We start from the raw sequence: 27075 nt of genomic DNA on the forward strand, positions 1-27075 counted from the left end.
CAGCAGCCTCAACATATTGCACCATTCAGCCGGTACTTATATGTCATCTGTTATCTATTGGACTGGTGTTTGTGCTGAGCATATGAATGATAATCAGGCCTTTGTGTGTCCATAGAGGTGCAGCAGGATCTGCGGTCTGTGATGTTGCCTCAGGGGGAGATTAGGAGGGGCAGCCGGCCCTCTGTGTCACGTCGACAGTCACAGCGCCCATCCGCGGCCGGGCCAAACCCCACTGGGACCTTAAATCCTGTTACACTGTCAGCTAAAACCATCATTTGTATTAGAGATGTGTGGGTGTTTAAGTGTGTGTACATATTAAGTGCGGGGGGATAGTGTCTTAAACTATGAATTATTCATACCAAAAAGAAAAGGAGATATTGACTACATCTCCATAAACAGACTGCTCTCTTTATGTCATCAGGCACGAGATCTTTGGGTATAATTGCGTAAAAGCCCCTGAAAATGTGCTTCTGCGGCAGCACAGCAGGCACTGGTCAGCGTTATCATCAGGGATGAACTTTGAGTGATGGCAATTGTTCCAACTTAATATCTTATAAATAATTTACTTTTTCAGGGGTATTGCTTCCCCCCTATCAAACATTAACGTTAAGAAGCTTTGCTAACTCCCAGCTGTATGCTGAACAAAAACTGAATGTGTCTGTGAGGGGAACAAAAAAAACACAGATATGGATGTGATGATGCATGAACCTTATCACAAGAGGCTATAAATGTATATTTTTTTTAGCTTGAGAGTAGTCCAAAAACTGTAATAGAGCTGTTGTAATGTGAGTGGGCTATTTCCCTCCATTATTTATCTCAGTAACAAGTGATTATGGAGAATGAGATTCTTTGCACTTCTGGCCCGCGCCTCCAGAGGGAGGTCAAAACTATTTGTCAGTCTCCAGTTGGGATTGCAAATTAGGATGAGCCTCCCTGCGTGACGACCCATGAAACCTCTATTCCTATCCACGGGGTGACTGCTGTACATAATTCGAAAATTAGGGCCTTTGATAACATCTTTATGTTAAGCAATACGTCAATCTGCCAACAGCATGCAGTCTATCTGCCGCTGTAAAAAAAAATACAAAAAAAAACAACAGAAAACCATACGTTAGAGACACAAGTCAGACATGCAGTGTTCAGAACCAGGGCTGAAAAAAGATTTATTTTTATTAAAGACTTCATTGCACGAGCTGATGAGAACAAAACGTCAAACATGCCATTAAATTATTACCTTATTACGAATGGAAAGAACAGATTTGTATATACAGAAATTCATTTAATCCTAACAAGATTGACAGACTAGTTAATTGCAAATTCCCGACAGGAAATGAAAGGACATACTAATGCAACAAATGAAAATTACCCTCTTGGATACTGCAGTCATTCAGGTGGATATATATTTTTTTTTTTTTTGTGTGTGGTTAAACTGCTCCTAATTTCTGTCGACTTTAATGGTGCAGGCTAATTACAGGTCAGGCCTTTTATGGAAGATTAGCGGTGTGAAGCTGAGCACATTAGGGCCTCTTTTATGAGGAGAAAAACAGATAACATCAGAACCAACTTGTGGAGCCAAAGAGCTCAGTTAAGGCGTGATTATTACGGGAAATAATGCATAAAAGCTAATGATATGAAAGCTATGAATAAAAAACAGACGACAAGAGAGCAGTAGCCAGAACATGACAAAAGGCAGAACCACACACTGCGCAGTTAACTTAGTTGAGACTGTTAGCATTGGCTTCTTGAGTGTTTATGAGATATTGATCCCCAATTTGAAGATTTAAACTGACTTGTGTTTTTACGTTTCCTTCTCACAGAGGGTGTAATAAAAACTGGGAGAAGGTGAAATCAAGCTCCACTATCAACTCACACTTTACGGCTCCGTCTCTTTGAAGGTCTTGTTCAGAGAGCCTTAAAGTGAAAGAAAATGTTTTCCTATTACTTAATTCAATCAGAGAGTGAGGCGGGGGCTTCGTGCGCCGCGCATTGGGCTCCTCTATGACAGAGTCGCCTTTGTTGCGTCTATCCGCCGCTGTCACACACTTTAATTCGACTCTCTTTCTCTCTCATTGAAATCCCTCCACAATGACATTCAATAAGGGCCGCAGAGTGAAAACCTGGTTATTTTTACATATTCTTTCCCTCGACTCGGCAGGGGCCCGAGCAAAGGAATTAATCACTGCTCTTTAACAGCACTGCCTCGAGGCGATGACTTGTCCCTTTTTTTCTTGTGTGCCCAGAAATGACACATTAACCTTAAAATGGATATGCATAAACTTTACATTCAGCTGGTGCGTTTGTGTGCGCACTCGACAGTCAGTAAAGTAGCCACACAAGTGCAGCAGACCTGTCACACTAATAATGCCACCTCAATATCATAGAAAAAAAAAAATGTTAAAGCATTTAGAGGTTTGTTTATTCGGAGAGATTCAATTCGTGGGCACATGCAGATGAAAATACATTTGACTGATGCAAACTTTTCAAAACAGACAAAGTCATAGCCTAATTACATTTTAATTTTTTAAAGAACTTCTATGAATTATTATCTAATTAACACGTAGTTGTTAATAATGGATGCACATTAATGGCTAGAAATGCAAGTGTTTACGCCTGTGCCGCAACTCGCCTTGGGTAAAAAGTCATATTTCAGACTAGCTCTCACTGATACACACCTGATGGCTATTTAGTATCTAAGACAAAACTTGAATAGTTGCTGTCTGAATGTGACAGAAACGTTTTCTCGCGCACATTGAAGCTCAGCTCTATGATAAAATGAGAGTGATGATAAAAGGGAGAATGGGCAGTGCCGCCTCTTGCGGCGTGGGTGGGGCTGACAAGAATAGACTACATTATGCAGTTCATTTAGTTAACAAGTGAAATAATGGGGAAGCGTGCAGTGGGAATGCCGAGAGAAAGGCACAAAACCCTATTGAGAGCTCTTGGCCGCTTACAGCGTAACCGTCACATGGCCGAACCGAGTCCACGGCGGCTATTTAAGGAGCGGCGCTGCGCCTTCAGCACCACTTCGCTGTCCACAGTCTCGAGGAGAGCACGCTGACACCACCACGCGCCGGATTCAACTTCAGCCACACTGAGCAACAAGTTTTTGCAAACATGCCGAGGTCTTTTCTGGTGGATTCCTTGATTTTAAGGGAGGCCAACGACAAGGGGAACGAGAACAACCCACCTTTATTCCCGTATGCCGTTCACTCACCGCATCACCCGCACGGGCTGACGGGCTCGTGCCACTCCAGGAAAGCGGGGCTGCTGTGCTTCTGTCCGCTGTGCATGACCGCGTCCCAGCTCCACCCGTCTCCACCGACTCTGCCGCTTCTCAAGGCTTCGTTTCCTCCCTTCAGCGCGCAGTACTGTCACTCAGCTCTGTCCAGGCAACACACCTCCAACAGCGTCAACCTCAGCCACGGTCCCGGGATATACCAGGCTGCGTACTCAGTCCCGGACCCAAGACAGTTCCACTGCATCTCTATCGGTAAGAACGGGCTTATTTTACCTGTGGGCGAGGGCGCATGAAACAATATTTCACTTTTTTGTTTGTAATATCACAGTTGCTGACAGTCTCTCTTTTTTTTTTCCTACAGAAAACAGTAACAGCAAACTTCAGAGCAGCAAGCGCATGCGCACGGCCTTCACCAGCACACAACTTTTGGAGCTGGAGCGCGAGTTCACCTCCAACATGTACCTCTCCAGACTGAGGCGCATCGAGATCGCCACGTACCTGAACTTGTCCGAAAAGCAGGTTAAAATCTGGTTCCAGAACCGCAGAGTGAAGCACAAGAAAGAGGGCAAGAGCAGCGGCCAAAGGACTGGATCACATAACTGCAAATGCTCGTCCCTGTCCACCGCGAGATGCTCGGAGGAAGACGAGGATGACATGCCCATCTCTCCATCCTCGTCCGAAAAGGAGGACGTGGACCTGTCTGTCTCCCCCTGAACTCTCTCCCCTGCCCTCCCAATGAAAGATTTTGGTCCTCATGATTTTGAAAACTGCCAAAAAAAAGACTGAACCACTTGTGTTCAGTCGTCTGTACATAGAAAGAGAATATTTAATCAGGGATTTGCCCTGAATTATTGTATAGCTGTATACATGTTGTACGTTTTGTATGTAGTTTTTTTCTGAAAACGGTATAATTGTTTTTGCCAATCCCATGAGTATGGTAGGCATATTTGTAAAGACAAACCCGAATGACAAAAAGGAGAAACAACAATAACAACATCGTTTATTAGTGTTTTGGGGAAGACAGTATTTTGTATACATGGTTACCATACTGGTTAGACCCATTCTATGTGAATGGAGCTGTCAATTCAATTGTGGAAAGCTGGAGGGGCATTGCTGAGATCACTCTGAAATTATATCTTCAGTGTAATTGAAAAATATTTATTTATTTAAAAATGTTGATAAATAAAAATATTTCTGAGCGACAAACTTTGTTTTCGTGTGACTTGAACATTCTGGTTGTTGCGCGCCACTTTGTGCGCACTGTGGCGCGCGTCACTCCGGGTAAATCTTTTAGGTTAGGGCATTGAAAGTCTTCATACAGACGGGTGAGAAGAGAGGAGAATAAAGACTAACATCATGTGATATTATTTGGTCAAAATGTTAGCGTGAAATACGTTTTTTAATTCATGCATTTACATTTTCTCTGGCTCTATTTGTGGCATCATTTTGCTGCGCGTAATTCCAGACGTTAGACTATGAATTGTATTCTGTATGTTAAAAAAATATGTTTTAATATTCTACAGAGACGTAGAACATCTTGGATGTGTTCATATTCAGTGAAAAATACTTTGAAAAAGTATTGACAAGGTTCATAATCTTTGCTTAAAGAGTCCATAAGAAATGTAGTAAGAAAGAAAAACTCCCAGCCGGCACTCCACTCCACACACACACACATCAAATATGAGCTCGTATCTTGAAGGACATCAGGCTTTATGAAGTGAACTCAATCCTGGACGAGTAAATGAAATGCTCGATAATCTTTATCACTCAGAGGTGTTAAAAGACGTTGTTATGGGGGTTCTTTTATGTGCCTTCCCAGGGGGACACTAACAACAGATATCAGTGAGTAGCCCTTTGGAGCTCTTTTCAAGGTTCACCCCAGCTGCAATGATCCGTCTCGTGTGACTGAGTTAATAACCACTGAGGGTGTATAATGGTGCACCAGGAGTGTGCATATCTTAAGATATCGATCTAACATGAAAATAAACGAGGAAAAGACTCAGTTTGGTGTCCATGACCTATATTGTTGTTATTGTTCAAGCACCAGGGTGATCAAGTTTATTGTCGTTTTTATGAGCTGCAGGTGGGTTTCAGAATTCATACTAGCCACTTGACCTGGACAATATTAATCTTATTTTTAAATAAAGAATATAATAAATTAGCATAGATTTAAAATGTGTAGCAAATAAATACAAACTGAATCCACAAAGTAAAATAATATGCTGAGCCAGAAAATACCCAACAAGCTCAAACATATATTTGTTATTTTAGAGAGGGGAAAAACTCCAGTAGAAAATATCAAATTATATTTAAAAAACAAAATGTGATATATTTTTCCTGAAGATGTTAGTAAGTCTCCTGGTCTCTTCAATATCTTCAAAAAGACACACAAAGAGTTCAGCGTCTATCGTTCCAGATATTCGCCTACTTTACGCACCGCTACAGCTGCTTTTGAGTGAAGCCCTGATTTTTTAAAACTACATATATGAAGTTGAATAGGCTTTAAATGATATCTGCTTCTATACAAATGTGCCATAAAGCATTTTAAAAGGAGGAAAAACTTCTCAAATGCGTACAGCACGTTATCTACATCAGTGTGCCTTTTTTGGATGTGGAGTTTTACTCGTAAACGTTCCTTTAATTGTTCACTTAACCATTTTAACACAACTCTAATATTTGCATTTGTTAAGATATGGGATTAGACTATTTTGTTAATTGCACCATAGAGCTCCATTTTGCTCACAACGTCCTCTGCAAAGCACCCTTTATCCATTCAATAGCCCGAGGGTATGCGCCCTGGGGGAGCTTATGCTCGCTGCTCCAAATGCTCGATTTATTTATTCTTAATTTTGTGCCGATCAATTCATTGAAGCAAAAAGGACTACGGTGTCTTTTTAAAAAGAAGAAAAGGGAATTGTGGACGTAACCTTGACGGAGCTGAGTAGAGGGCTCCCCTGACGCTGGAGAGCCGCTTGAGTCAACAGGCGCCCATCTAGCAGACTCGCCCTTGTCTTTATTCCGGCTAATTTTTTATTTACGGCTTTTCTTTGACATGTCTCTTATCTATCAGATTAAAAGAACAGCTTGTAACAAATCAGTCTGCACGATTTACAACAGCATTAAAAGGGGACAAAGGGAGCAGGCAGTCAGTACCTGAGAGTCTGGTAGACGGCGCGGCGCTGCAGCTGATTCGATGGTTTGAAAATACGCACGAAACAAAATACTTGAATCCTGAAAAAGAGCCTTTGTACGTTTCTTTAGAAATCAAGCAATTCTGCATGACAAAGGACAATTAATAAGCCGTCTTTTCACGACCAGCAGCTGGTTTCCCCGTCAAGGAAAGTTGGAAAAAATTCAGACTGAATGCGCGCAAAAGCCCTTTGCGCGCAGACAGCAACCCAAGGTGACCCATTTGGCACAGTTAAAATAACCAAGCCGAGGTAAAAGCGAGGGAACTGTCAAAAACATTTAAGCTGAAATATCTTGAAATTGCAAATCCCTTTATGTGGAGGGACGCTGCCGATGTGGGTTAGTCGTACAAAGGAGGTGGTTAAGTTGGAGAGGCTTTGGAAACGGACACGTGGCTTCTCAATGAGAACTCTTTTGGACCCGCGTGGCTTGCTGTGGCACTGCACATTCAACTACTTTAAACTTATACAGCTTAGTGAATACAAGGAGTAAACCAAATATGTTAACTTGCTAACTTTAACAACATACTTTATAAACTTTTAAACACTTTAGCTCATTTTTAACAAGTTTATTTACTCGGTTTTTTAAGCCTCTCCTGGCTCCCAGCCTCGCCTGTGAATGCAAAGTACTGAGTTATTGTTGGAACAGATTGGAAAACGAGAATTCTTTAAACACGAGTTTAATGGTTTAATGCAGTGTTATCTTCACATTTCTTTACTTTATGATGTTTAATGCTTTCTATATTGCAAGATATTTTTCACCAACAAGTAGTTTACTGAAATATAACAGACGTAAATATGGAAATGTTTTGATTTTAAAATTGGAAATAGTTTTGCAGTTACGTAGGAAAAATCTGGTTCAATGTATTCTTTATTGTCTGTGTAAAGTGTTTCCTCCCATGTTTTGTGGACTGCATCCCACCGGGTAAACTTTCACTTACTGTATGCCTTTAAAATATTTGGACAAGTAACATTTTGGCATTAGCGGAGCTGTTACTGTTGACAAAATGTGTTCAGCCTGCTGAAGTGGCTCCGAATGAAACAGCTCAGCATCGCCTTGAACTCTGAGTGTTGAGTGGTGCAACATTTGAAGCCATTCAGCTGTGTATAATCTGTTTAACAGCTAATCAGTAATGTAAGATGAAGGACTGGCACGCAGCTTCACTCTTCCTCTCTTCTCTCCCCCCCCCCCTCTAATTGAATATTCAGCGCGCGCACCGTGCCCTGCATGCCTTTTTCAGCGTGCTGCAGGGAATAGCCTTTTTAATTCTCGGCCCAAACACACACAAGCAGTGTCAAAGGTCGGCAAATAATGAACTGCACAGACATGGAAGTGACCTCTGCAAGCGCGAGCGCAGCTCCGAAAATAAATGCTTCTGAAAGGGTTTTTTGTTCCATATAGTACATGTTAAATTTGGATGAAATGACAATAACATTTTCTATCGTCGTTTGATTGGTGTCACTTTCACACAGCTCACGTGTGGACGTAAACATAGACCGGAAAACCTGGACTGACAGGTCTACAGCTACCTGGTCAACAAGGTAAAAAATAAAACCTTAGATTTTCTTGCAAATAAACCTTTTTAGAAAACTGTTATAAAAACAACAACATCATTGTATCTCCCCATAGAGTAAACCATGCACATTTTTCACGGTGTATAAACTCTGTTTTATGTTTTAAACCAACACTTATTACGCACCTCGACTTTTGTGTTGCTTAATGTTTTGAAGATTCAGCCCAAATCTGATTCATGCAGCTGAATGTCCCTGTAGTGTGCAAGTTATTGGACTTTTCACATAATGACACAAGTATAAAGTAGGCGTTTATTTGTAATTTATTTATAACGATATGAGACACATGCACATTTTTTTTTTTTTTTTGTCAAAGCAGACTGTACACTTGCAGACACATGGAGCAACAACATTTTTTTTTTTTAGAAGCATGGTTCTCATAATCATAGTGTTCTGTTTGCATATAAAAACATGGTCCAAAGCGAGTGTGGAGCACCGTGAGCACATTTTGTACCTGAGCGTCTGTTTATGTCACGAAGTGGAGCTGTAGCGACATCTGGTGGCCGAGACCAGCAATAGTTAGAAACATCAAGAAACTGCAGGTGCACACTGTAAAACTTTTAAACCATTTAAGAAAAGCAGAGGATGTTTTTCACAGTAGCCTGAAGTGTTCTTTTTTTTTTGGGGGGGGGGGGGGGGTGTCAAATATCCCAAGTCTGAACAAATAAGCAAGCTGCAGAATCACAGATGACCCCCAAAAAAAGGCCTCAACAGTCCGAGGGGGCCCCTTGAATGCCCGTCATTCACACAGCAGCAGCACAGCCTCTTTTATACCAGCCCCCTCAGAGAGCTGCTCACTGAAACAGTTTAGAGAAGTTATGAAATTCTCAGGAAACTTAGGAGGACAAAGAGTGGCATTTCCATCGAAAATAAATCCATGGATTTTTGCATATATCATGTAACACCTTCGGCAGTAGTATCATGAGGTCTGAAAACATTTGTGACAAATATATGTTAGGTAAAGTACTTAAAGGATTCAAAGCAGGGCTCAAAATCAGCCGGAATGTAGCAATCGTAAATATATGAGGAAGGTGTTCGGATTAAACGTATAAACTGAGTTCTTTCTAGTTTAACTAAAGTAAAGTGTCTGCCAAACCTCCACAAACCCTGCAGCTAAAATCAGCCCAAAACTGTAATCACTAATGTTTGCCCTGCACATCATGCTGATCTACTTTTTATACCAATGGACATTTTTAAAACAGTGTTTTATGCAGTGTTTGTTTATATTTATGTGTAATGTTACACAAATTGACTTTCTTTTTTTTTCATATTCTGTTATTTTAGATGATGTACTTCCTGCTTTATATTATTTGTTTACCTGCCCAGGGACAACAGATGCCAATTAGCTATTATCTAACGCTGGTGCTATTATATTTAGTTGTGCGCTGCCCCTGTAAAAAATTATCAATAAATAAAAAATAAAATAATAACAAATCTTCAACAATAGTGAGTGATGAATCTCTGTAGTAGTATTATATTTACTCGCTTTGTTGTAAACTACCAAATCATTTTGAGATCCCAAAGGTTTTATTTGAAATCTGAGTCCAGTTTCTCGAATAGCTTCTGGATAACATTGTTTTTGTAACATCCCTTCAGTTGATGATGTTAAACCCCTGGAAAACAAATCAATCGACAGGATACTTTAAAATGATCAAACAGCTGCAGGGAAAAGCGTCAAGTGATATAAAAAAAAAAATACAATAATAATATTTACAAGACTGTCTGATGGGATTTTCAAAACATTTTATTATCATAACTTTATGTTGTAGCAAAAGTCATCAAGTGTCTTATGTACATAACTCCAGAAGAGAAGACTCAAATTTCTCATTTCATTTATCCTTCATATTAATACACTTTACAAGTTTACAACAGTAATCAAAGCAAATAAAAAACACACTTCTCATCCTGTTTCTCATTGACTCACTCATCATTCACCCAGCCCATCCAGACTACAGTATAAAAAAAACACTGTGAGGAAATACACTGTAACTTCTTTGACATCCCAACTGTGTTATGTTCCCTGGAGCTCGCCCACAAATAGCACAACTTTACATCGTCATATCCTGTGTTTTTAAAATGTCTAGAAAAGGTCCAAAGACCTGGAGAAACCACCATCTGACTTTACCTCAACCACATTGAATACAGTCAGCGCGCACACACTCAGACTCCACTTTACTTTACTTTGTTTCAAAATCCAGACGAATAAAAAAAGATGACAAACGACACGCACAATAAAGACAGAAAACAAGATACACATGAAATAAAGTCCTTCTGTGGGTAAATACTATGTCTAATGTTTGAGATATATTTAAATCAGAAAAGGGAATTTCCTTTTTAAATATTAGTTTTAAAAATCACATTGACTTAAGTCTGTCACAGAGCCAACATATAGAATATTTATTGGTATCAAGTTTACTTCATAACATGTGTTACTAAAGGAATAAATAAAAAAACACGTCTTCTGTTCCACTGTTGCACAGTTTGTCCGTTATCAAGTTCATCTTCTGTTCACCTTCCCTGTGTGCTTTCTGTCTGTGCAGACTTCTTTAGATCAGTTCAAACTTCAATATGAATGTGATTTCATTTGTTCTCCAGGGTTTTGTTTGCCCCTGCAGACTCATCATGTACATTTCACTTTTCATAAAACCATGAACAAAATGAAGCCCCTCACTGGATATAAAACAGTATTTTGTCCATACTTCTGGTGACTCGCTGGAAACCTTTTTTCCTTTTTGCTTTAGTGAAAAGTATTTTTTTAAGAAAGGGATGATCCAAAGGGGAACTATTCAAACATGTGAGCCCGAATAAGAATTTGAATTCAACACAAAAGCCTGAGATTTTAGTTTTCTTGTTTTTGATCGAAATGTGTAACAATCAATCGATCAATCAAATATTTGTACAGCACCAATTCATAACAAATGTTATCTCAAGACACTTAACAAAAGAGCAGGCCTTACTCAATGTTATCTACAGAGACCCAACATAAATGTGTAACCAAATCAATTCTTTAGTTAGAGGCAATTTTTGGATATCAAGCAACGAGGGGGGGGGGGGGGGGGGGGGGATTAAAGAGCTGTCTTTTTACGACCAGCAGCAGCAGTTTCCTCGTCAAGGGGAAGTTGGAAAAAATTCAGACTGCGTGACTCAACGGTCTTGAGTGTTAAACTAAACGTCCATCATTCTGACAGCAAATCATCCAGGAAGTAAATGTAGCATTAAGCTCAAAATTTCAACTGTTGGTTTAGCCCGTTTGCAATGGGAAACTGATGAGACTTTTTCATCATCTTATATTTTTATAGACCAAATAATAATTTTAAAACTGATCAGGAAAATAATGCAAAAAGAGAAACACTACAAAGTGTAGCCCCTACATCAAGCTTTAATGGCACATGAATATTTACTTCACTCTTTATCTAATACTTCACTGGTTGAAATAATCCTGAATATGTCAGAAAATTCTGGAATCATAGCAAAATAAATTCTTTGATCCCCATTAGGGTTTTCATATCCTTCAGTTTCTAAAATACGTTTTTTAATACTCGTCTATTTACATACACACATTCTCAGAGTTTGTGACTCTAGCTCCAGTCACTCGTTCTGTCGGTGGCTCCTGCTGTCGAATATCATGGACCTCCTCTGTGGCTGGTAGAAGCAGCTGGTCGATGTTTCTAGTCTCTGCCCACTTTTTGGAATCGTCATTTTACTTTGAAGAGGGATCCCCTCCGGCATCTCTTTGGTGAACACATTCTCCGCTGACGCATCATTCAGACTCTTGATGGACGAGAGGAGCCTGCTGTCGTCCCCTGACGGCGGGTAGTCCATGATGGGGAAAGGAGGGCTGAACAGGATTAGACTCTGAGGTCTCTGACGGTTCCTGAAGGACGGTCTTTGTAAAACGTTCCCTCTGGCAGGTCTGGGACAATCTACAAACACCTCCAGACTGGGCGCGTGTCTCCTCCTTATGACCGGCTGATCTGCAGCGGACGGTGTCTTTACAGAGTCGGTGCTACTCCCCAAATTCGCGTGTTTTTGATGTTTGAGGAGAGGCTTTTTATTCTCCAGCTCCTCCCTCAGGTCGGACATCCCGGGAGCAGGCAGGCTGATGCTCTTCTCTGCGTTCATTTTCGGACGCTCCTTTTCTTGCTCCTTCACTGCATGAAAGTCACTCTCATGTCTGGAGTGAGGTATCTGACTGTACTGCACCTTGGGAGGGACGACGGGCACGGCTTTGGCCTGGCATGTTTTTATCATGAAGGCTGTCCTCACTGACGACACGCTGACCGGGGCTGAGTTCCGGCGCAGAGGTGCCTGACGGTCACTCAGGAACAACTCCAGCTCCGAGGGCAGCCCGTTGTTGACAGTCCCAGAAGAAGTCTGCAACCCCTTCTTGCCGTAGGAAAACTCTGATGAGTTTCGGTTCTGCTGATTAGAAATGTCCCTGATGCACCGCTGCCCAAGATCTAAATTGAGCGAGTATGGCCGGTGTTTAGAGAAGCAGTTGTCCTCCCTTCTCTCTGAAGCGGCTGCCTCGTGCGACATCTGTCTGTAAAACCTCTGAGATGATGCTGTGTTCTTCTGTTTTGTCGAGCTACATTTTCCTGCGTGAAGTTGACTTTCATTGCTGCTGTTCGCACGAACCCGTGTCGGCACCGACGGAAAATACATCCAGTGAGTCTCTGGTTTGGAGCTGGTGGTCTGAGGAGGGTTTCCTGAGACGTTCTCACTGCTCTTAATGACAGATTGTTTGTTCCCATCAGACGAAGGAGAGGAAATCTCCCCTTCCTCTGAGCTCAGAGTTTCCAGGTGAGAACTGAAGGGGGAGAGCTGGTTAAACAGCTTCTCTATGTCTGGTGAATGGAGCGGACTAGTGACCCACTGCTTGGTGGAACTAAGATCATCCCAGGGCTCCTCCAAGTCCAGCTCCTCTGAGTGTCCTCCGCTTCCATCGTCCTTGTCGAGGATCGGCAGCTCCAGGGTCTTACGTCTCTCTTCCAAACACACTGAGAGCCTCTGAATGACTTCCAGCTCTGGAATCCCACTCTTCTTTGCTCCATGACAGGAAAAGATTTTGTCTTTAGAAGTTTCATGTTTCTCAGTTTTATCTGCTGCTGAGGAGCCTTCGACCGTTGAGGTTTCCTCTATCGTCAAAGGACTTAGAAACGTTTCCAAAGAGGTTTCCTTTAAAGGAGGCTGGCTCTGTTTGGTGTCAGCTGTGTCTTCTTTGTTTGAGGGGGCAAGTTTTGGTTGCGGTTTCTCTTGCGCCGTGTGAGCAGTGCAGACATTTAACTGAATTGTTTTGGGAGAAAACGAGATGTCAGACTCCGAGGGCTGTTTCTTCGCAGGGTTTGATCCGCCTGCAGCCGCGAGATCACTCAAAGAGGTATTTGAAGACTGCTCCCTAAATAACAGAGACAGTGAAGGGGAGCTGCGACTTCGCTTTGACTTTACGTCCGCTGTTAACTTTGTTCCCTCACAGGTGCTCTTGAAGCCAAAAACAGGTTTGAAGGTCTTATCAAGCAGGTCAATCTCAGGTTCAATTATTTTCAGCTCCTTCTTGAGGTCAGGCCAAGGCTCTGTCCCAGAAGAATATCTTTTGTCCTAGAAAAAGTAAGGATGAGAAACAGGAGTGAATACATAGTGAGTTTTTTGCACATAGACAGACCTTTGACTTCTTACAGCTTAGGATAACTCAAACAATATCAGAGCAGTATTCACTCATGTAACCTCACCAGAAGTGTTGATACTGGAGGGGTAAGAAAACTATTTCACTAAAAAGTTACAGCTCGAAATAACAAACAAATACTTTCTCTATTTTTTTTAATGAATGTTTACGCGATAATAAAACCAACAGACCAGAAAACATAGGCTCTGACGAAAGATACAACTATAACTCTGCCCTATTTGAAGCATAACAAAGCAACATGCTTTACCAGTTTCCCAGATACAGGCTGGATTTGCGGTTCTGCACCAGGAGATGGCGCTGTTTCTCTTCCTTGTGATGCATTTTCAAGGGAGTGTGGTTCCAGTTCAGAAATGTTCATCCCTTCTTGGCCTTCTTGCACCACTTCTTTGCTTTTATCTGTTAAAAAAAAAAAAGAAAGTGTGTTGGGTTTATTACATCCTGTAACTGTTGCATGACTACAACAAGCCATTTTAAAAATGAGTTAAAGTGAGATATCCTCACCCTGTGGCGTGACTCCAGAGGTCTCCTCCTCTGTGTTTTTCTTCTCTGTTCCTTCCTGCTTCTTTGCTTCCAGTTGGGGGAAAGTGTTGCTCTTTCCACTGCTGCCGCTCTGCTCGGAGCTCTCTTTGGGTTTCAGAGTGGACGCTTTGTCCTTGGCCGGCCCCCTGCATGGCGTGCTGTTGGTGCTGATAACGGCTGACACTCGCAGCGGCACGGACACCGCGAAAGGCTCAGATATGTTGATGGCTCGACGCTGATGCCTGGGAGAGGACTCAAGTGGAAAGAAACTACCAGGAAAGGAGGGTCGAGAGGAGCTGTTGTGAGAGGAGCCCGAGTACAACATCCTTCTATTTTTAGGAGAGGTGGGCCGGTAGCCGCTGAGGTCGTCACCTTTGAACACCTTCAGTTGCTCTGGTAGTGTTTTCTGAGGGGCTGCAGAGGCACCTTGTGACCCCTTGTCATTCATGGAAGAGGTCCATCCCCCAGTGGCCCCGCCCGCTTTGTTCCCTTTAAACTCCCAGGTTTGGTCGTGTTCACTGAGGTCATAGAGCGAGTCAGAACCCAGAGTTCGGGATTTAACATCTGGAACAAAATTGCTGCCGGCTCCACCAGCTGGACTGTTGCTTCCTGCTCTGTCATCATCTGATTAGAAATAAAATAACACATGCATAAGAAATCATCAGTTCACAGTAATCGATCAACAACCACCATTTTATCATGGGGCCAAGACAAGCTTGCAATTTTGTAATGAATATATCTGTTGTATTCCGACCTGTTGGTAAGGAGCACAAGGACTCCATGCTTCTGGACGGACGAAGAGCTGCCTTTTCTGTAGAAAAACAAACATGATTGAATTCAGTTCTGTAGAAAAAAACAACACATCTCAAATTTGAAATACGCTGTGGATTAACTTCAAAACAATTAGAATCTTCTGTGACAAACTTCTGTCTGCTTATAATCAAATCCAGCAGCAGTGTGGAGCATTTAAAATAACTCATTGGACAAATCTTCTCCCCTTAAGGTCTTGTTTACTTTTGTCGGTCATAAAGAGGCAACAATATCTGTTTCAGTCTGTTTCTTTTTTAGTTTTTTTGGGGGGGCTTTTAATGCCTTAATTTAGAGATAGGACAGTGGATAGAGTCAGAAGGAAGAGAGAGAGAGAGGGTGGGAACGACATGCGGGAAAGGAGCCACATGTGGGATTAAAACCCAGGCCGCCCGCTCTGAGGACCACAGCCTCCTCACATGGGGCGCGTGCAATAACCACTAAGCTACTGGTGCCCCTTCAGTCTATTTCATAACCAACCAAAAACTCCTTGCAAGAGCTTTTAAAAGGAGCAGAGCCGTCAACAGCCAGGGTTAGAGTGCTGGGAAAAACCTTACAAAAACTATATCTGCAAGGCTGGATTATTTTTCCTTCTCAAGGAATCATTTTATCACCACATACGTTTAGCTTGCAACACTTTGTTGATTAGTTGCCACTCCTAATTGTTCTTAAACGATTATCTTCCATAAGATCATTCCCTTTCTTTTCCTGGGTTTGGTTTGAGAAGTGTGTTCATAGTGGACCGTCTAAGACTGCAGAAATAGCAACATGTAATACATTTAGCTATCTGTCCTGTCGTGTATTGTACTGTGCATTGATCATTGTTACCTTTCATCCCCTGGCCTCTTATGAACACACTGCCATTCCGGCTCAGTTTCCCCTTGGTGTCCACAGAGCGTCCCAGGTTGAAAATGGACTTCCACTTCTTTGATTTCCCAGAAAACTTTCTCCTAACAGATAAAAAGAGAATGTGAGGTTCAGTGCTCTCTCGCTGCTCGCTCTCACACACTGTAAATACACTCATTGTACATGCATCAAACTTTACACATACTGTTTGTGAGTGTGACTTATAATGGCACAGTAGACTGAACTCAATCTGTACTCATACTTGCTGTCAGACATGTCTATGACGGTGTGGTAGAGCATGGCGGTGCTGGTATCAGGCAGGCTGTTCTCCCGCTGGCGTTCTCTATGTACAGGATGGTTTGGACCTAAAGAACGGGCCTGAGCTTCCTCCAGGCTCATCAGTTTCATCGGCCCACCCTGAGTACTGATCGGGAGTGTGGCATACTTCTCCCCACACATCAGACCTGGAGGGACACAATTAGCCAGTTCATACAGTGAGGGGATATCACATTTGAAAAAAATATGATCTCCCGTAAAAAGCTTGCATATTTTTCAATACCTTCTTTGGGTTTGATTTGCACAGAATTGCTGCTGAAGATCTGCTCTGTGTGATTCAGAATGAACTCAACCACCGACTGTTGGATTCGCACCTCCTGGAAAGCCATGTCGCCATTCGCTGATGACGTCTCTATGTCTTTAGATCTGTGAGAACCAAGTGGAAATAAGAAGATGAGAAATCTTTTTTTAAGAACTTTCGGTTAATGTCTAATGTTGGTGCCCTAGTGTGGACGACGCAGTACGTCTCGTCTCTTTGCTGATTTAGTCGTGCACGTGTGTAAACAGTAGTGTTATTTAACCAAATATCTCACCCTGTTCTTTTCTTTAAGCAGTCAAATGTACAGTCTGTTTCATAACCAGCTACAAACTTCTCATGGTAGCTTTAGATATGAGAACTATTTAATATTTTCCAAAAAATTGCTTCAGAAATGAAAGTTTCTCCCTCTGCATTAATAGCGAAAAGCTATTGCAATTTTATTTATAAAGGCCATTTCAGAGATAAGCTCAAAATGCTTTACATTTAGGGTAAAAATTGAGAGGAATATGAGAATAAACAATTGTTTCCACAGTCATGATAAAGATATTGAAATAAAAACGTAAAAATCAGACACAACACCTAGTGATCAAACACCACAAGAGTAACTACTCATATGCTGGGAGAATAGATAGGCTTTGAGGTTATGTTTAACAGTAGAGGTTAGTTGTACAGTGATGGACCTGAGGTCAGCAGGTAGGTTGTTCCCGAGAGAAGGACCACAGAAACTAAAGGCCTCCTCTCCCGGCTTCCATCACATAACAATAATTACAGTGTATTGTTTATAGATCAAATGTTTCAAGCACATTTTTTAACATCACTCACCTTAACAGATTTGGAGCCCAAACCAGAGCCAGGTTACGTGTATGCATGTTAGTCTGGGTGCTTAAGGTGGCGAGGTGGGTCAAGTGCTTAGTGAGGTACTCCAGAGTCCTAAAGACAGTGGAAAAAAACACATTTAATACGACGGCGACATGTGTAAAATGTAGCCAACCAGACTTTATAAATTAGAGGTTTTTACTACTGAGTGTTAAAAAAGGCTCAAGGGCTTAAGTTCACCTGAAATGAGGAGTGGGCAGTTCTTTGATGACCCTCTGAATGTGTAATAGCCTCTCATGATCCCCCTTGACCGAGGCCGCGTCCTGCATGTGTAACAGAAATAATAATTCATATCCAGATGCTGGTTAACACTCATCACTGTGTTTAACCAGCATTGTGTGAATTATTTATTGTCAGGTCATGATCATGACTGTCTGGTCCTTAAGTCATTGCACTTATTTAAAGCCCCTCGTGTAAGGTTTGAGGAACCCCTTTGGACCAAGCTGTGCATCTTATCTCTTTTCTGAGCTTGTCATGCATATGCCTAGGTAGCGTTTCATGAAAAAATAAATCCGTTTAACAGTCAAATGCATCACATAGTATGAATATTTGCTGTAGAAACTGTGAAAAAAAAAAAAATGCAGTTTCTGCAGCGTGCTATAAATCGTCTGACACCTACCCCTTCACAGTTTTATAGACGTTAAAAAGGATCATACAGAAATAGTCCTTTTTGTAGATGATGGTCTCGTTTGCTTTTGTGCTTTATGTAGAGCAGTTTCAGTCTGTCTCATAAACACTTAAAAACTCCTCACAGGAACTTTAAACCCATTATATGAATTGTGTGTGGTTTCTGCAGATGTTCTGAAACACTCTCTAAAAAGGATTCCTCTGTTTGTTGATGAATTGTGCACACACCCTTACACAAACACAACTTCAAAAAAAACATAATTATTCCTCCTAATGACAATGTAAACAGGATCAATGTGTTAATGAACAGGACACTGTATGATCGAGCATGCATCCCTGCTGAACACGTGTAAGCAGACACGCTAGCCTGCGTGCAGTCAAACTCATGTGATTCAGGCCCAAACAGCTGAGCAGGTCAGCTCTATTTACTAGTCACAAAAACAGGTCTTTGTTAAAAAATGCTTGTGCCAGTTTAGGTAATGTCCAGAGCACAAAGACTAACCTTTCAAGGAGATACTCAACAACAGATGTGTAACTTTAAATTGTTCACTGTACAACACTCAAATTTCTACAACAGGGTAACTTTGCATTGTTCTTTTTTTTCCACAACATCACAGCATGAGAGTAAGTAATTGTTCCTAAAACAGTGGAGCCCTTGAGTTTTCATGCACACACAGTACGACATCTATAAATGCCAAGGTATGCAAATGACTCAGTTTGTACACAGAGAGCTCCACAGAAATCAGGAACCAGGGCCCGGATTCATGAACATTCTCTAAAGACAAAACTTAGGAAGTTCTCAAGAATGTTCTCAAGTGCAATTCTTGATTGTTTTCTTAAGAAAAGTGTCATTTCTTAAGAAATGCTGTTGGGCAGGCATATAGCCCTGTATAATGAGTCTATTCCTATTCATTGGGGGAACATAATTGACTTAAGGACTGAAATGTTATATATTAATACATTGTAATAAGCATGTTTGTCAACATTATAGCTGTAGAAAACAGATGGGGATTTTTTTTATTGACAACCATGTTTATGATTTACTTAAATAAATAACTTAAAGTAAAGGGAAATATTTTAACATTAGTTAGTTACTTTGGGTGAAGGCAAATTCGATTAGAATTATACCAGTCAAATGTGCTATCTTATTTTCAGGAGTACCAGAGACATGAGACTTAAACCAAGAACAACAGGGTCAAGCTAAAATTAACGACATATGTAAAAGACAAATTTAGTAAAACTGAAAATCAACTGAAATGTGTTCAAATTTAAGAATTTAGAGGCTTACCTTGCCTCTCTAACAGTTTTAGGACAAGTGTAGTGTGAATTTAAAGTGTAGAAGAAAATTTAGGATGAAATTAAAGAATTTGAAATCTTCTTTTGTCTTAAGACGAAAGTTAAGAAGAAATCAGACGTATTTTTTTTCTTAAGAAGGTTTTGTGAATCAGGCCCCAGGTCTCAAAGTTTGCTTCTCCTGTTTCATAACCCCTGCTATTTTCTAAAGTGACATTCAGACAGAACATGCAGCTGCAGAGTTTCTCTCTGGTCCGCATTATGAAGATGATGTCATTCATTGTAAATTGGGGGATTTTGCTTCATTCAAATCTTTGAAACTTTTCAGTGCATCAGGATACTTTTTTATTTGATAGAAGGGGCCAGGCAGTAAGACAGCCAACAAAAACCCAGAACATAAATAATACAGATCAGTCTTATACAGTAAATGCAGCGCCATATTTTTCTGCTTACGAGGCAGCAGTATTACTACTTTTAAAAACAAAGATGACAAAGATGATAGACGACTTAGATTAAATTCATGTTGTTTTGTCATACATGCTGGAAGTTGAGTTGACATCTTTTAATGGCTCTTTATTCTCCAGAGAGGAGATGAAGACATCTGATTAATAGTGAGCTAGAGCCTGAGGTCACACACATGAAAATGATAGTAAAGATGTTTTATAGACTGCTGACATAAATATACAGAGAGGCCATCTGGTATGAATGCTGCTTATTGACATCTACAGTCAGAGTTGCCATTCTGTTTATTGCATGAATTTCCAGATGATCTGCCGTCAGACCGCTGCTTTGATTCTTTTTTTTTTTTTTTTTCTAGTAAATGTAACATGAATGTACTCACAGTGAACTTGCTGTAAAGCTCGTATGTGAGCAGAGGATTGGGAAGCTCCCTGAAGTACAGCTTACATAAGGAACCCACACAGTGGATGTCCTGGAGGTACACTTCCTTTGTAAGGTCAGGGCACGCCTCGGAGCCGGAGCTGAATTCCTGCCTGCACACACACACACACACACACACACACACACACACACACACACACACACACACACACACACACACACACACACACACACACACACACACACACACACACACACACACACAGTTAGCTGAATACTTTGATTGTTTAACACACTGTTGCTTTTGACGCCATGTTTGATTGAAGTTTTTCCGGATGACTAATGATATAAAAGCAACATATAAACAGCGACAAAGATGCTCAACAAGCTAAATAAAACAAGTATTCAATATTTAAAATACACTGGCTCTTAAAAAGGATAGTTTAGCTACCACTTCCTTACTTTTTGTTTAAATTGATTCTGAATAGGGCTGCACACTTCAGTGTAATTTCATAGCTGTTGCAATATGAGCATTTGTAGTGAACACATCTCAAGAGTCTGAACTAGTTGCAATGAATGGGAAAAAATCTTAAATGTAAAACAAGCAATGCTTTTTCACTTATCACTTTCCCTCTTTGATGGAGGTCTGGCTATAATCATCATGCTTTCACATGATATAAATACTGTCAGTTAAAAGTTAAAGTAGCTGTCTGTGACCGTCTGATGAATTGGTGCCAATGCAGTGGTGATTTATCTTATTTATTTATTTATTTATTTTGGAGTTGGGAGGATCATGTTGCAGACACAGGTATTGTGTGACTCATAAAGAAATATGCACTCTGTAATATTTATCCCACTTTATCACATAGTTTTCTCAGCAGGCCTAAATCAGAGCAGCGTCAATTCTACTCTTTATATTATAGCTGTTATAAATAGAGAATATGCAAACTTAACTAAACATCACTTGACATATATTATCTTAAATACAACATCACTAATAAAAAGAAAAAAAATTGACAACATTAGCGTAAAGAACTGCCAAAGTTAAAAGTCAATGTGCTCACTCTGCTATAGATTAGGGCCGTTAAAAGAATGGATTTTAACTGGTTAAGAAGTGTTCCTTTTTAAATTCTCATGCTATATATCACGTTTCATGTTTGAGGTTTTCTATGACTGGAGGTTTTTTGGTGTTGCGTTAGTACCTGAGGCGCTGGATATTTGAGGTGACCCCCGACAGTCTGTAGATCCCGTCCACCACCCCATGCTCCTCGATGAACTCTGCACATTTAATCAGAACCTGAGGAACTGAAGTGTAGAAATCATGTTAGTCATAAAGTGTGACAAAGGAACACATTTTATGAAGTCCACATTTTCACACACTACACTTGGTGAGCACATTAAACCCTAACAGAAGAGGAAGGAAGCTGCAGTCAATGCAGTGTCTCAGCAGTAACAAAGCACATACTGTAAGGCTGGCTTCATGGTATGGGGTTTGTTCCACCATGTCTGTTTTGTATTCCTTAGGGCCGCTGATTGTAGGTGGACTGTGTCAGGAAGTTAAAAATGGTTTGTTTGTTTCAGAGGAAGGTTGACACACCCAGTCCTTGTAGCTGGTATTACTTACGACATTTCCTCTAATAGAAAACTGCTTTTGAAATGTTACCAGTCACCGACAGTACACAGCTTTGTGCATGGCAGTTCATCACCTTCTGTACACAACTGTGCTAGGCAGCACTTTAAAAAAAAAAAAACAGTTTAACCGAGGCGCTGGAGCTTCATCACATGCTCTACCTCTGTGTGTGAACACAACGACCCTTCAGATAATACTGAGAATCACTCTTGATTGCTAAAGCAAATGTACTTGGAAAAAGCGGATTATGAAACTGAATGTGTCTTTGATTTGGTTTTGGATTAAAAGGCAGACAATCCAATGTTTCTCTCATCTCAGACTAAACAAGTTCCATTCATTTGATGCAGAAGCTTTTCTTTGCATTTCACATAATCTGAGCAACATTTGGAGAAACACTCCAAGATGTGCTTTATATAAAGCAGTAATGAGTTATTACTGTATGTGTCAGTGCATGTTGAAAGAGGGACCTCGGTATTCACTCGTGAAAAAAGTCAATAATATAATGTCTGTATTGCAAAACATTACTTTTAACATGTTTTTTTGGGCTTCAAAATCTGATTATATCGGAGCTGCATTGAAGAATTGAAAATAACTTGAATGAATCCATTGATTGATTTCAGTATTTATTTTACTTCTTTATGAGGGGTGGATTTCTTGGAGTCATACATGTAGCTCTCATACTTTCTCTTACTCATACTTCGTCTTTCGTTATTTCTCTTCATCAGTTTACTAAATATAAATATTTTCTGAAGCAAGATTTGAGATGAGATCATCTTGGGCTTGTGGAAACCCACACATCGACATTTTTCTGCTTATTCTGGCATTTTACAGACCAAACAACAAACAGTTTTTTTTAAGAAGATAGTACAATAGACATACTCAAGTGTAATCTCTTAATGATTATTCTATCGTTTTTACTTCTGCAGACTTTATCACCTGGACTGAAATCCTGTTATTTTGTCTCTTGGTGTGACGTATAGAAATTCTCATCTTGCAAACAAATTGAAGAGTCATTTCAGCGATGCTTAATTTCTTTTGAACCACCCCAGACACCAAGAATCTGCTATTTACATTCTCGTCTCTTTGATTGAATTGGTTTTTAAGTGACATGCCTGTGGTCAAATGCTGGAGGGAAACGAAAAAAAACTCTGGAGCCTTCCTCTCGTGCCTCTCAGACTCTGCAGCGAGGGAAAATCCCTGCTCCTTTTTGGAAGTGACTTTATGATAACACATGAAATGATAAAAGCGTGCGACATGTTGTGAAGTCAAAGTTGGAGTCCGTGAAAAAGTCGACTGATGGAAGTTGTTACTTCAATAATCTTACATGCTCCATTAACCCGGTGATGAGCTTCATATAAACTTTTAAAAGGCCAACAATCGTTTGACTTTAGAGGTTTAGGGCCAAATCCACATTGCCTCATTTGGAAATGTAAGAAGATAAAGTTAGTGTGTTTCCCTCCTTCAGACAACTCATTTTAGCTTGTTTGCTGATTTGCAGAGTTGTCATAAACAACTTACACAATAACTTAATCATGACTCTTTTGTCTCTCTGAGGCAGGAGGTGTTAGTTTCACATCCTTCCACATCCAACCAAGGCTGTGACGCAGGATTTCTATTGCTCAATCTTAATTGCTCACTATTGTTTGACACTTTGCTTTAATCGCACTGAAGTGAAGGATCTGGAGTTTCTGCTTTTGAATGGTGGTTTGACGAGCACTGTGCGATCTTAGTGTGTTGATGTACAACTCATGGAGGGTTCAAAATAACTGAATGCGTTGTCAATATATTTTCTTTGCAACATTAATGATAAAACATGATACGTTTCCTCTCCTGACACACTAAAGTAGAGTTTAGATCTTGTGGATACATACTCACTGTTAGGATTTGGGAAAATAAAGTTTTCTTTTATTGTCACTAGATATATTTTTCATCAAGTTTTTCACTACATTCTCGTGTTGTGCAGTTGATTTCTTTTAAAGAGCAGTAACAGTGTAATGCACCTACTATTTAAAAAACACAATATGTCTGCTGGACATCCATGATGGAGGGGTACACCCTAAACCTCCTCCCTCACTTCCTGCACCAAACGCTCCGCCTTACAGAGCAGCAACTTGTAGCAGGTCTTCCTCAAAGTTATCCTCAACACAAGGATTCATATCTCTCGGCACGTGGGGGATTTATGGTCACCCTTTTTTTTTTTTTTTTTTTTACGACTTATCAGGGTACTCCCTTCCCAACGTATGAGATAAAGATGGCAAGAAAAGAACAAGGCATACAATAAGAGGAAAGAAAAAAGGGAATAGAGGCAGACAAAAAAAAAAACCCTTTCAAACCAACCTGACTACTCATCTGAATATTCAATGACACATTTTGTCTCCGGGCTTTCTATTCTTGGCTCATGAATCTTCTCACATCCATCAGCAGCAACTCCGCCCGACTCTTACTACTCATAGAAGCTAAAGTCAGTTTAGGAAATTGAAAAAAGAGCCACACCCAAAGTCACAAATGACCATTTAATGCAGCCAATGGGAGAATGAATGGCCTTTCTAAATGTAAAACACATGTGTACGTTTTACTTTATTGGGTATCAGACTTTGAATATGTCCTAAATGTATTCTTAAAGACACTGTTTGTCTTTTCTGTCTTAATTTCACATATTTATGTTTATTTAAATGTTATTATAGCATCAACAATTAGGGGAATAATTAAGTTTCAGCCTCAGTCTGAATGTTATTCAAATAAGTGTTCTTGTAAAGTCAAAGTGTGTAGCCTATTGTGAAGGAGTTTAAGGTTTCAAAGAAAGCAAAATCCAAAGTTTACCATCTTGTCCGGAGTTCTGGAGATGTTCTGTCAGGTCACAGCCGAACGCATTTTCACTCCCTTTCTTTTTGGACTTGAGCTTATTCCCTTTATTCTTCATGTGGCTCCAGTTAGTGGTCCAGATGATTAAAACAAACAGATCCCTGGAAGCTCGCCGATCGATCCATATGACCCTGAGAAAGGTTGAGTTTGTGGGTCAAAAAAGCAGCCGCATAGAAAATCCCAGCAATCAGCTCCCAAATGTCTGCATCCGCTCACATTCTGACTAACCACAGCACGGTCGGAGGCTGAGAGCAGAAGTGACGTCACATTTTCAGCTTTAAGTCCTTTAGGTTGTCATGAGTTCAAGACAACATTTTGAGGAGAACATACGTGCTGTTTTGCTTGGACGTGGCAGACTGCTGCTTTATCTGTGAAGGATTTGCAGAAACAGCATTAGAACCGGTCAGTTTCCTGTTGTTTTTTCACCCCCAGCCAGTCTCTGCTCCTTTATCTCCTCCTCTTTTCCTTCATTCCACTCACAGTCTCCCCTTTACACTGGCTTCTCTGTAGCTGAGGAAGCGTGCCTGTATGTTTGAGTGGCAAATTCCCTCAGGAATCATCTGGGTTCTGTTTGTTTTTTACACATATTTCCACTTTGAGATTTTTCAAATACTCTACGTTCAGAGATGGACTCGTGGCAGGGATTTTTTGAAATGTTGAGACTTTGTAAAGGGGAGGGGAAGTGAAGCGAGGGGAGGAGAACAGCTGACTTCTGTTCCTCTCCTGGTTTAGGAATTACTGACCTCTTTTATTCATTTATTTTCATGTGCCCAAAGTGGGAGCTGACGGGAAAGCTGCTCTCTGCCTTCCTGAATGCTCCCAATGTATACAATTTCCTGTGCAAAGAGCCCGGGCTGGAAAACAAAAACAGACGGGTTCTGAAGGAAGAGGGAAGTGGGAGGTGACTAAAGTGAGGGCCTGAAGGGCACAGATGGGAAATGGGGGGGGGGGGGGGGGGGGGGGGAGAGAGATGGACGACACACATGGTTCTTGTTACTGCCGCGCATTTTATGCATTTCTGTTTTAGGCTGGACTACAACTTCATTATAAAGAAATAATTTGCAATAAGTTACATTACTACTTTTTGTCTGGACTAAATGTAATTAATATGTAACCCTGCATTCTCAACATTTAAAAATAATATCAAATCAACTTAAAACCACAAAAAAACAAAGACAATCTAGTCTAGTCAATGCAGTGAACAAACAGAATGTTCAACTAGTTTTACATTTGGCATTTTTTAAATTTAGTGTCTGAAAAAAAAGACACAACAGTGTCTGACTTAAAAGGACCTAAACTAACCTACACTAGGTAGATATAAAGACCAAAACATTTTGTCACCACGAGAAAAGCAGGAGCTGAATGATTTTGGTGTTTCCGATCTCATACCTCCGATGCATCATAAAAGTGTTAAACAAGTTTTCAAGTACTATAAGACCTAAAGGTGTGGAATGTGATGTGGAAAACCACTAAAATCTAACAAGTCTAACAAATAACAACTAAGTTAAATGGGCGCAGCAGCTCAGTCTATACAGGGACTTGGATTGGGAACCGAAGGGTTGCTGGTGGGCCAAAGTATGGAAATTGGTCTGGTAGCTGAAGAGATGCAAGCTCGCTTTCCGAGCACTGCTGAGGGCCCCTTGAGCAAGGCAACTAGCATAGTGACAATTTCATGTGCACTTTATAATTTGCTGAGGACATAATGACGTAACAATGATCAATGAAAACTAAAATCATCAACCCACTGAGGACTGGCAAAATCACACCGAAAATCACCGTAAAAACAAATTAAAATCACAAGCTGATCCAACCTGCATGAATTTTATCACAGCATTACTTCATGAGTCATAGTAGTGTGTATGGCCCCAACAAGCCTGTATGCACTCCTAACAACGTCTGGGCATGCTTCTCATTGGATGGTTTCCTGGGGGTTCTCCTCTCAGACCTCGATCAGGGCATCAGTGAGCTCCTGGACAGTCTGTGGAAGTAACTGGCAGCGTTGGATGCACCAATAAATAAAATCCCATAGGTGTTCAATTGGACTTAGGTCAAGGGAATGAGAGGGCCAGGCAATTGCATCAATACCGTCATCATCCAGGAACTGCCTACACACTCTGGCCAGATGTCCTGCACTGAGGATTTCATCCCAGCACCTAACGGCAGTCAGGGTACCTTTGCCTATGACATGGAGGTCTGTGCAACCTTTCAAGGATATGCCTCTCCAGACCATCATTGACCCAAGGCCGAACCGGTCATGCTGGATGATGTTACAGGCAGCATCATTTTTAACCACTTCGTCTCCAGATTCTTTCACGCCTGTCACATTTGTTGAGTGGGAACCTGCTTTCATCTGTGAATGAGATCCCCCCCCCCCCCTGCGGGAGACAGCAAACCTTGTGATCGCATGTATGGATATGCTATCCTGGAGGAGCTGGACTCCCTATGCAACCTGACTGGGCTGCAGGTACCACCTCATGCTACTAGTAGTGACAAGGAAAC

The 27075-nt window shown here is 40.9% G+C and overlaps 2 protein-coding genes across 2 annotated transcripts; one reads left to right on the forward strand and one right to left on the reverse strand.

Annotated features, from left to right (window-relative positions):
* The first annotated feature begins 2841 nt into the window (after positions 1 to 2841).
* Positions 2842 to 4444, forward strand: gsx1 (GS homeobox 1). The gene is made up of 2 exons (XM_020633391.2): positions 2842 to 3490; positions 3600 to 4444. Exons 1-2 carry the CDS (start codon positions 3115 to 3117, stop codon positions 3950 to 3952), a joined length of 729 nt encoding a protein of 242 aa, XP_020489047.1. The 5' UTR covers positions 2842 to 3114; the 3' UTR covers positions 3953 to 4444.
* Positions 4445 to 9724: 5280 nt separating this feature from the next.
* Positions 9725 to 25086, reverse strand: arhgap31 (Rho GTPase activating protein 31). Its single transcript, XM_020633421.3, has 12 exons — positions 24535 to 25086; positions 21287 to 21389; positions 20086 to 20236; positions 17505 to 17587; positions 17271 to 17378; positions 16413 to 16555; positions 16116 to 16317; positions 15836 to 15957; positions 14955 to 15011; positions 14183 to 14824; positions 13929 to 14077; positions 9725 to 13596 (listed from the first exon to the last, which is right to left on the reverse strand). Exons 1-12 carry the CDS (start codon positions 24632 to 24634, stop codon positions 11587 to 11589), a joined length of 3870 nt encoding a protein of 1289 aa, XP_020489077.2. The 5' UTR covers positions 24635 to 25086; the 3' UTR covers positions 9725 to 11586.
* Between the last annotated feature and the right edge of the window lie 1989 nt (positions 25087 to 27075).

This window comes from Labrus bergylta, chromosome 14, assembly GCF_963930695.1.
Source record: "Labrus bergylta chromosome 14, fLabBer1.1, whole genome shotgun sequence".
NCBI lineage: Eukaryota > Metazoa > Chordata > Actinopteri > Labriformes > Labridae > Labrus > Labrus bergylta.